The sequence below is a fragment of the Phalacrocorax aristotelis genome, chromosome 2 (genome assembly GCF_949628215.1).
Source record: "Phalacrocorax aristotelis chromosome 2, bGulAri2.1, whole genome shotgun sequence".
NCBI classification, from domain to species: Eukaryota; Metazoa; Chordata; class Aves; order Suliformes; family Phalacrocoracidae; genus Phalacrocorax; species Phalacrocorax aristotelis.
Genome location: NC_134277.1, coordinates 163,588,391 through 163,599,718, shown reverse-complemented (window position 1 = coordinate 163,599,718; position 11,328 = coordinate 163,588,391). Strand labels below are relative to the sequence as shown.

At 47.2% G+C, this 11,328-nt stretch overlaps 1 protein-coding gene across 11 annotated transcripts in view; it reads left to right on the top strand.

Moving 5' to 3' along the window:
* The first annotated feature begins 8,664 nt into the window (after window positions 1–8,664).
* Window positions 8,665–11,328, top strand: part of TRAPPC9 (trafficking protein particle complex subunit 9) — a 538,181-nt gene continuing 535,517 nt past the window's right edge. For 5 of the 11 annotated variants that reach the window (XM_075085899.1, XM_075085893.1, XM_075085903.1 and 2 more), the window contains exons 1-2: window positions 8,665–8,751; window positions 10,235–10,835. In XM_075085899.1, the coding sequence (XP_074942000.1) occupies window positions 10,252–10,835 (584 nt within the window). In that variant the 5' untranslated portion in view covers window positions 8,665–8,751; window positions 10,235–10,251. Of the gene's footprint in view, window positions 8,752–9,010; window positions 9,174–9,277; window positions 9,368–9,446; window positions 9,511–9,852; window positions 9,871–9,958; window positions 10,112–10,234; window positions 10,836–11,328 lie in introns of those variants that run through there. The other 6 variants (XM_075085900.1, XM_075085895.1, XM_075085898.1 and 3 more) reach the window with 6 other exon arrangements.

The window sequence follows — 11,328 nt, the reverse complement described above, 5'->3', positions numbered from 1 at the left end:
GTGAGTATGCAAAACAGTTATTGATTATGCAAGAGGACAACCCTATATAAAGGGGAAACCAGTGGCGAGCACGAGGAGCATTCTGGAACATTCCCTCTCCACCGGATTCAAAGATACATTAGATGCACGGACTGCACAGACCGACCGACAGACCGCATGGATGGACGGACTGACCGACCGCACAGACCGACCGCACAGATGGACCAACTGACCATATGGACCAACCACATGGACGGACAGACCGACCGACTGCCGCAGATCTGTGGCGGTAGCTACTGCAACACTCTCGCGCTCTCTCTCTCTGTTTCTCTTCCTCACCTTTTTCTCCCTTTCTCTGCTTTTCTCTCACATAGTTATGGTGGGCCAAATAAAGCGACTTGGCACTTGACTCCATTTTGAGTCTTAATTCTGTTTCCGAGAATGTAAAAGGAACCTAGTCACGATAAAACCTTGGAGTTAATCAGAAGTTAAGCCCAGCTGTCCCCAACCTCCCAGAATTATCTCAGGTCGGTTGGAAAGCAAGGGGGTTTAACCTCTGCCAAATTGTTCAACCCAACAGTGGATCATGACACAGCTTCTCTAGGAGGATGTTGTGGGAGACTGTGTCAAAGGCTATACTAAAGTCCAGGTAAGACACATCCACAGCCTTCCCTTCATCCACTAGGCAGGTCACCTGGTCACAGAAGGAGATCAGGTTGGTCAGGCAGGACCTGCCTTTCATGAAGCCATGCTGGCTGGGCCTGAGCCCCTGGTTGTCCTGCACATGGCTGGTGAGCACACTCAAGATGAACTCAGTACTGAGGTCAGGCTGACTGGCGGGCAAGACTGAGGCAAAGACAGCATTAAGTACCTCAGCCGCCTTCTAATCCTCGGTGGCAATGTTCCCTCCCACATCCAACAGAGGATGGAGATTCTCCTTAGTTCTCTTTTTGTTGTTAATGTATTTGTAAAAACATTTTTTGTTATCCCTCACAGCAGTGCCCAGGCTGAGTTCTAGCTGGGCTTTTGCCTTTCTAATTTTCTCTCTGCAAGTAGTTGGCACAGAAAATAATAACTGTAAGGTTATATTAAAAGAAAGAGGTGCCTATCACAAGATGCATAATGTAACAAAAGAAATTAATTTCTGTAGTAGCATTCTTTAAATTTGCAATAGAGCAATATAGAAGCAGCATTTATACAGACAAGTTCACGACGAAGCAGAAGTATTTATTTTGTAATGAGAAGAAGGCTATTCTCAGGGAGCATTTGATGAAGTGTTATTTGGTGGGGATCAGAAGGTTGCATCGTATTCAAAATATGAGATAAATCTGAGCAGTTGGTAAATTATATGTTAATGCACAAATGCAAACAGAAAATGACTGAATTGACAACGGTCACTTTAAGTTACCTAAACATTTGGAAGTTTCAGGTAAGGCTCTCAGTGTCAAAGCTCCTCCATTAGAATAGGTGGAGCAATGAAGATTTTCAAAAGCAAAAATAAATTAACAGAAGCGAAGCTTTTAGGCAAAGAATAGGATGTCTCATCTTCCATTTCCATTTTTGACAGATAAAAATTTAGGCAACTTCTCTTCAGATTTGCGCTACCACTTGGAATTGAGAATATTCCATGCCCTCATCTTGGAGGATCTCAGGACACTGAATAGTTTAATGGCAATGAGAAGGCTCTATATCACAGCATTTTCAGAGCCACAATCTAAATGATCTTCTAGAGGTGATAAAATATTAGATATTCCAATGTACATTTAGTGGTAACTATCCTAATTGATGCAAGTCATATATTGTCATCACCTTTTTGTCTTGTAGGGAAGAAGTGGAAGAACAATAAGCTGCTGAGATAAAGTATGTCAAAAAATGTTTCTAAAGCCCTCTCTAACCTAGGCTATAGGGTAGATTCACGAATGATGCTGAGCATTGGCTGTGTTCACAAGACCAAATCTTCAGGGTGTTTTGGTATCACCAATATCACAACCAAATACAGTGTCAACATTTGCCACCCAGTTGGTACTCACATCAATAATGCATAAATAAATGTAGCAATAATTTCCCTGTGAAAAATCTCTCTAGTTGCATTCCTGGCAAACTTCCATGAGAGAAAAACGGTTATTTTCTTTACATAAAACTGTCCCCCTCTGCCCCCTCCATCCTAAATTTGGCCAAGTTTGAACATATATTGTCAGGGTATGCAGAGATGCAACAAGGAAGGCCAAGCCCCACTTGGAACTAAATCTGGCAAGGGATGTCAAGGATAACAAGAAGGGCTTCTTCAAATACATCAGTAGTAAAAGAAAGGCTGGGGAAACTGTGGGCCCACTGCTGAACAAGGTAGGGGCCCGTCCTGGTGACGCAGGATGCAGAGAAGGCAGAGTTACTGAATGCCTTCTTTGCTTCAGTCTTTACTGCTAAGCCTAGCCCTCAGGCATCCCAGCCCCCAGAGGTGAGAGAAAAAATCTGGAGAAAGGAAGACTCCCTTGGTTGAGGAGGATTGGGTCAGAGATCACCTAGGCAAACTGTATTGTCACAGATCCATGGGCCCCAATGGGATGCACCCATGAGTGCTGAGGGAGCTGTTAGATGCTGTTGCTAAGACACTCTCCATCATCTTTGAAAGGTCATGGAGGACAGGAAAGGTGCCCAATGGCTGGAGGGTGGCCAATGTCACTCCAGTCTTCAAAAAGGGTAAGAAGGAAGACCCGGGCAACTATAGGCCAGTCAGCCTCACCTCCATCCCCAGAAAGGTGATGGAGCAGTTCATCCTGGAGGTCACCTCTAGGCATGTTGAGGAAAAGAAGGTTATCAGAAGTAGTCAACATGGATTCACCAAGGAAAGATCATGCTGACCAACCTGATAACCTTCTGTGATGGCCTGACTGGCTGGGTCGACGAAGGGAGAACAGTGGATGTTGTTTACCTTGACTTCAGCAAAGCTTTTGACAGTTTCCAATAACTTCCTTATCGGTAAGCTTAGGAAGCGTGGGTTAGATGAGTGGACAGTGAGGTGGATTGAGAACTGGCTGAACAGCAGAGCTCAGAGGGTCATGATCAATGGCACAGAGTCTGGTTGAAGGCCTGTAAGGCAGTGTTCCCCAGGGGTCTGTGCTGGGTCCAGTCCTGTTCAACATATTCATCAATGACCTGGATGAAGGGACAGAGCGTCCCCTCAGCAAGTTCGCTGATGATCCCAAGCTGGGAGGAGCAGCTGATACACCAGAAGGCTGTGCTGCCATCCAGCGAGACCTGGAGAGGCTGGAGAGCTGGGCCAAGGGGAACCCAATGAGATTCAGCAAAAGCAAGTGTAAGGTCCTTCCCCTGGGAAGGAACAACCCCATGCACCAATACAGGCTGGGGGCTGAACTACTGGAAAGGCCCTGGGAGTGCTGGTGGGCAGCAAGCGGACCCTGAGCCAGCAATGTGCCCTTGTCGCCAAGAAAGCCAACAGTATCTTGGGGTGCATTAACAGACGTGTGGCCAGTAGGTCAAGGGAGGTTATCCTCCCCCTCTGTTCCGCCCTAGTGAGACCACATGTGGAGTACTGTGTCCAGTTCTGGGCTCCCCAGTTGAAGAAAGACAGGGAACTACTGGAGAGAGTCCATTGGAGAGCTACCAAGATGATCAGGGGGCTGGAGCATCTCCCTTATGAGGAAAGGCTGAGAGACCTGGGTTTGTTCAGCCTGGAGAAGACTGAGGGGGGATCTTATCAATGCTTACAAATATCCGAAGGGTGGGGGTCAAGAGAATGGGGCCAGACTCTTTTCAGTGGTGCCCAACAACAGGCCAAGGGGCAATGGGCGCAAGTTGGAACACAGGAAGTTCCACCTGAAGATGAGGAAAAACTTCTTCTCTGTGTGGGTGACAGAGCAGTGGCACAGGCTGCCCTGAGAGGCTGTGGAGCCCCTTCCCTGGAAACATTCAAACCCGCCTAGACGTGTTCCTGTGCCCCCTACTCTGGGTGTGCCTGCTCAAGCAGGGGGGTTGGATGGGATGATCTCCAGAGGTCCCTTCCAACCCCTACCATTCTGTGGTTCTGTGATACTCTTCTTCCTCCTGAAAGGGGTGTGCGGCTTCCTACCATTGTATTCTTACTGAAGCCTCAGAGCTGCTCTATTTGAAACATTTGGTGTAATCTGTATCATCTTTAAGTTCTTGTTAAATCAATTTTTACACCAGTGTGCTGGTTTTGGCTGAGAAGGGATTAATTCTCCTCACTGTGGCGGTCGGCTACCTTTCCAGCTTCCCGCGCTCTGCCGCGTGGTGGGGGCGGGGGCTGGGAGGGGCAGGGCCGTGGTGGGGGTGGCTGACCCCGACTGGCCAATGGCAGGTTCATTCCATACCATGTGACACCATGACTGGTATATTAAGGGGGGGCAGGTTGTGGCTCGGGGGTGGCGCGGCATCGGGTGGGCGGGCAGTAAGTGGTTGCGTCACGTGCGGTTTGTTTTGGCGGTTCATTCCCCCCCCCCCGGGTTTTGTGCCTCTCGTTGTTCTCCTTTACATTGCATTTCTGTTGTTGTTTCTTTTAATTTTAATTATTAAACTGTTCTTATCCCAACCCACAAGTGTTACCCTTCTGATTCTGTCCCCCATCTACCAGTGGGGGAGTGGGCGAGCGACTGTGTGGGGCTGAGCTGCCGGCTAAACCACGACAACCAGTTCAAGGAATAATCTATGAACACATATGCCCATCCATAATCTTCAAATAACTGTGAATGCTGCTGATGTTACCTTGTTGCAGTGCCACTATCTTTAAGTCATAACATGCCCCCTTCTACTCCAATAAGCATTTTCACTGGAAAAATAGAGAGGGTGAAAAAGGTCCCATGCCAGAGGACTTGCAAACTGAGCCTGAGAGCAGTTTTTCATTTCCCTTGCTTTGGCTGAATAGCAAAGGTGGCAGGGGAGGGCTTGCAAGAACAGATCATACAAAAAGACTGTTTGCTTGATGATCTGTCTTGATAAATGGATAAAATACTTGGGCAAAGCAGCTGTATGGGGAATGGAGTGGCAGCAGGTAGAGCTCTTCCATGGGGAGAAATGGTAGCATGTTGGAAGAGTTGGTGGCAAGCAGGAACATGTGTCTGCTCTCCTGGGTTATTGTGGAATTTAAAAAACCTGCTGGAATGAGGAATAGGTTGTCAGAGGTGAATATTCCCAATTTCTGGTAAGCAGGGATATATATATTAAAAAAAAGCATATATATGCATGTATGTATGTATATAAAGTAAAATTATAAAAGACAACTCTGGTTGCTGATTGTTGATTTCCATAGCTGGCACATCAGCAATGTGCAAAGAAGTTGTTTGCAGTATGTCTCTTGTGTTTTCACATGCATCTGTAAAGCTAATAAATGTTGTGCCTTTTAAAAAGAGATACCTAACTCTCAGGTGTCTCTTTAAAATGGTGTCTCTCCATTATTTTTCTCTGAGGTTTCTGACCTGTCATTGATATATTTGTGCTTACTGTGTTATTAAAGTAATTACTCTCCTAAAATGGGTTAAGACCTTTCATTTGCCTACATTTACATTTAATATTTGTGTGTTGCAGGTAGGCTTGTGATCCAAGTGACCCTTCCCAGGCTCTGTAATCTTTCCCCAGCAATATGCTTGTAACAAGGTCTCCCTAATGGTGACCTTTGAGGGAGCCACATTGTCAATAATGCAAGTAAAAGACAATCTCTATCTAAAGATGGAATTAACTGTATTTTTTAATATCAAAAAAACTCCTGTATAACTACTTCTAAAATGTATGTTTTAGAAAATTTAAAGACTTACACTTTCTAAACTCAGAGCTAATGTAGCTCATTTTTTCCAATTTTTTGGGGGAAGGGATCCTTTGCACCACTTACGTGAGCTGCCTGTTGATAAATGAGACGGCAATGTTCTTTGAGTTGCCTGCATGAAGAATTTCACGCTAGCAACAGCAAGTGCTTTATCAGACTGTCCTGTGAATAGAAGTCTCATAATTTAATATCATAGTTCAATTGATGATCAAGATTTTGGATTACAGAAAATCCCAGAGGGTACAGTCATATGTGGTGGGATCTTAAATGAGAAGAGAGGCAAATATGGAGAGGCTTGGCACCACTGCCGTTTGGCAAACAGTGCTGGAAGGACAGTATTTGGCGCCCAGAGCTGAGAAGTTGCAGATATGTCCTGTCAACTCTTGCCTGAGTGAAAACCAGAGAATACTCTGAGAATCCTGGAGAGCTGCTGTAATGAGGTGTGCCAATGCTTTGTTTTCTTCACCAGACCTAAGAACTGGTTTCCAAAGTTTGTAGTTTAATGGAATAAAATGTTTATTTTTCATTTAAATCCTGTCTGATTTCAAGAGCGATTTCAAAGGTATTTGGCAAATACTGAGATACGAGATGTCATTCTCACTGAGAACTGCTGCTGTAACTAGAATGTCATAGACTCATAGAATGGTTTGGGTTGGAAGGGACCTTTAAAGATCATCTAGTCAAACCCCCCTGCAGTGAGCAGGGACACCTTCCACTAGATCACTGTGGTTTAACCCCAGTCGGCAACTAAGCACCACACAGCTGCTCACTCACCGTGCCCCTATGCCCAGTGGGATCAGGGAGAGAATCTGAAAAAGAAGTAAGACCCATGGGTTGAGATAAAGACAGTTTAATAGGACAGCGAAGGAAAATATTAATAATTATAATAAGAATATACAAAACAAATGATGCACAGTGCAATTGCTCAGCACCTGCTGACCAATGCCCGGCCTGTCCCCAAGCTGTGGTCACTGCCCCCTGGCCAACCGTCCCCCAGTTAATACACTGTCATGTCATATTGTATGGAGTATCCCGTTGGCCAGTTTGGGTCAGCTGTCCTGGCTGTGCCCCCTCCCAGCTTCTTGTGCACCTGGCAGAGCACAGGAAGCTGAAAGTCCTTGATTTAGTATAAACACTGCTTAGCAACAACCAAAACAGTAGTGTGTTAGCAATATTATTCTCATGCTAAATCTAAAACAGCACTGTACCAGCTGCTAGGAAGAAAATAAACTCTATCCCAGCCAAAACCAGGACAATTGGGTTGCTCAAGCCCCATCCAACCTGATCTTGAACGCTTCCAGGGATGGAGCATCCACAACTTCTCTGGGTAGACTGTTCCAGTGTCTCATCACCCTCGTTTCATCCTTAAGTCCAGTCTAAACCTACCCTCTTTCAGTTTAAAATTGCTGTGCCTTGTTCTGTCACTACAGGCCTTGGTAAAAAGTGTCTCTGTCTTTCAGATAGTCCCTCTTGAAGTACTGAAAGGCTGCAGTAAGGCCTCCCCGCAGCCTTCTTTTCTCCAGCCTGAACAACCCCAACTCTCTCAGCCCTTCTTCACAGCAGAGGTGTTCCAGCCCTTTGACCATTTTCATTGCCTCCTCTGGACCTGCTGCAACAGGTCCATGTCTTTCCTGTGCTGGGGACCCCAGACTTGAATGCGCTACTCCAGATGGTGATGACTGATTGTTTAAGGTTATTTTGACCTTTAAAATAAAGTGTACTGAGATAATGAACTCTAGAGGAACCTCAAGGAAGGGAGGAAGGACATAAATTTAAAACAACTGACATATATCCTTGAGGATCAGTATTGTTTACATACCAGCTCAGCAAAATCAGCAAAATGTCCTAAACTGATGCGCTGAGGTGGAACTGTCTTCAGTATAATATTAAAACCCACATCTTACTAGAAAAGCCCCCTACTCAAATAAGACCCTTACTCACTGAGCATGCATAATAAAAGAAACTAACCAACGACTAGCTGGGAGCTCTGAATATTAGCTGTTACACATTTAACTGTATAAATACCTACTGTGACTTTGACCTGGTGTGCTTGATTTGTGGGAAACCACCAAGTACCCAGGCTTGTGCAACCCTGACATAAATAAGCAACGCCTCTCCTGAGTGTGTGATTGTTGACTCATTGCAAACCAGGCAATAAATCAATTTTTTTGACAACAGTGGGGTCTCACCAGAGTGGGTAGAGGGGCAGAATCACCTCCCTCGGCCAGCTGGCCTCACTGCTTTTGATGCAGCCCAGGATACAGCTGGCCGTCTGGGCTGCAAGTGCACATTGCTGGCTCATGTCCAGCTTTTCATCCCCCAGAACCCCCAAGTCCTTCTCCACAGGGCCACTCTCAACCCCTTCATCCCCCAGCCTGAACAGATACCGGTGGTTGCCCCGACCCTGGCACAGGTCCCTGCCTTGGCCTCATTGAATCACATATTCTCCATGAGAAAAGCACCCTGACTCTCACACCAGGCTCATACTTCCCAGAGTCTTCAGGATTTTTGCCCTTTAAGCTACAAGACACCAAAGACTGATTTCAGGATTTGGAAAAGATAAGAAGGCTTGCTGTTGGTCACTACTAAGTGTTAGAGCCTCTCAATTTTTCACTTAGACAGCAGAGAGAGATATTGGCAGGTGGGATTCACCTGCCAGTTGATGCTCGTTACTTTTAACGACTTCCTTTTCGAGGACCGTCTCGCGTTTGCAGACACATGTAGTGCACCTGGGGAAACGGTGGGCTAGGCGGGCGGGCGGGCGGGCGGGCGAGCGAGCGACGGCACCACACCCCCACACCCCCCCCCCAGCGAGGCGGAGGCGGCCGCCGCCGCCGCCGCCGCCTTACGCATGCGCTGCCCTCCCTCGGCGGGGCCGGCCTGCGAGCGCCCATTGCCGTCAGTTCCGCCGCGCCCCGCCCCTGCCCGCCCCGCGCGTCCGGCAGCAGGAGGAGGCGGGGCCGGTTCCTGTCCCGGCTGTGAGTGCCCTCCCGTCCCCCCTCCCCCCCCGCGTTACCCACCCCACAGCCCGCGCCGGCCGCCCCTTCCCTCCTCCAGAGACTCGGCCCCTCCCTGCTGCCCCCACAGCGGCTCCCCCGCCCCCTCCCCCGCGCAGGCTGCCCCTCAGCCCCCTTCCTCACTGGGCGGCGGGTCGCCTGTGCCCTCCGCCGCGCCTCCGCTGGGCTTGGCTCTTCTCTTCCTTTCCTTCCCCCTCCCAAACTTCGCCGCGCCCGTCGTGGGGATCTGCCCGGAGAGAGGGAAAGGGGGGAAGCGGAGCGGCGGTGCCCCGGCAGAGCGGCCGCGCGGGGCGAAGCCCCCCACACCTTCTCTTCCTCCCTTCCCTCCCGCTGAGTCGGAAGCGACGGGACGGGCAGCGGGGGCAGGGCTGCGTCGGGCTGAGGTGCCGGCGGGGCTGTGCCGGGCTGTGGTGCCGCCGGGGCCGCCGTGCCCTGGGGAGCAGGGCGGGAGGGGAGGTCTGCGTTCGCGGGTCTTGGCGCGGCCAGTAGTTCTAAGGAGCCGCTCCTCCTCAAGTAGCTGCTCCTCTGCCACCTGCGCTCCTGACTCAAAACTCTTCGTTTTCGTAAAACCGATAGTGTCAGTCTAAGCCTGAGCCGCGGGTGTTGTTTTTTTGGGGGGGTTTTGGTGGTGATTTTTTTTTCCTGCGTACATTTTAAGAGGGTGCTTTGGAGCTCAAATCCGCCACCGGCATCTATGTGCTCCGGGAGATCTCAGGAGATGTGAGGGCTTAGCTATGCGTGTTTTCATTTAAGACGCAGCTACAGTACAGTAATCAATTTTAGATAGCTCAGGGGAGAAGGAATTCTAAATATTTAAATACAAAAGTAGAAAACATTGCCTGGTACTTCCGATGAATTGCATGTGTTTTGAGAAAATAATAACTTTTTCCTTGAAAATAAGTGTTCTGGACCTGATTTTCCTCTGCCTGGCCATGTGCAAGCATTGACAGCTGTGTAAAGTTTGGCCACGCCCGTTTGGTGTGGGTTTGCATCCCACCTCACAGAGTTTTCTGTATTTCCCCAAGGCATGTTGTGGAGACAGACTGGAGAGCCGGAGTCTCAAAGGATGCCTCATCTGAGGTGGTGCTTTAGCAAGCATTTTATTTGTGGTTGTGGTAGGGAGAGACTCTTCTGCTGTCCCATGTGTTAGGCTGGCTTCTGTAGCTGTACAGTGAATGGGAAAACAATTCGGTTGAAAAAACCTAGTTTATAGATTTTTGTTTGTGGCCATACTGATACGTGACTAAGAACGCTCCTTGTACACTGCATAACTTCCTCAGTAGGTTGCGTGATTGAAGATGCAGTAAAATGATGAAAGAAGGTAATAGTATTGTAGCACATACATATAGGATGCAGAAGCATTTAGCATCAAAGTCCTGGTTTGATTCAGCAACTACGTGTACTTCTGAATGTTAAGAAATAATATACATTTTTCTTTTACTAGCCTGCAGTTGATGCAAAATGAGTGTTCCTGACTACATGCAGTGTGCTGAGGATCATCAGACTCTCCTGGTTGTGGTTCAGCCAATTGGCATTGTACCTGAAGAAAGCTTTTTCAGGATCTACAAGCGAATTTCAGCAGTGAGTCAAGTTAACGTGCGTGACTCTCAGCGTGTGTTGTATATCCGTTACAGGCACCATTATCCCCCAGAGAACAACGAATGGGGGGATTTTCAGACACACCGGAAAGTTGTGGGGCTGATAACAATTACAGACTGTTCTTCTGCAAAGGACTGGCCTCAGACTTTTGAAAAATTCCATCTTCAAAAGGAAATGTATGGTTCTACTCTCTATGATTCCCGATTGTTTGTCTTTGGGCTTCAAGGAGAGATTGCAGAGCAGCCCCGCACAGATGTGGCATTTTATCCCAGTTATGATGAATGTGAAACTGTGGAGAAGAGAATAGAAGATTTTATCGAATCCCTCTTCATAGTGTTGGAGTCTAAGCGGCTTGACAGAGCCACTGATAAGTCTGGAGACAAGATCCCGCTCCTCTGTGTTCCTTTTGAGAAGAAGGATTTTGTAGGTCTGGACACCGATAGTAGGTAAGCAGCTATTTTTGTCAGCTTGCAGGGCCTGAAAAAACGTATGTGGCAATCACTTGCCTTTAGAGTAAGCCTATTAGAAAGGACAAAGCGTACTTTGTTACAGCAAAGGTCGTGCCCCTATCTTATTGTGTATGTCTGCTGTAATTTAAGAGAATTTAATTTGTAGTCTGACCAAATTTAATGTTTTGAGTTTATATATATATATGTAATTAATGAGGCTAATCAATTAGTAGGAAGAAGTCACAGGAAAGGTTTGGCAGATTCTGCTATGAAGAGACTTTTTGCTGAAAAGCCTTCAGTGGTTTCATAGGTTTAAATGGTTTATAGATATACAATACTAAATACAGTTAACACTGATAAAAAATAATTTTCTATTATGTTGAGTAGTATTCGACTAATCCTACTTATTGTGTTCTTTTCCCCCCTAAGCCTCTGTCTACTTTTTCATCCTATGAAATTGTGACCCTTTATTTTGGTGACTAAGTTCAGC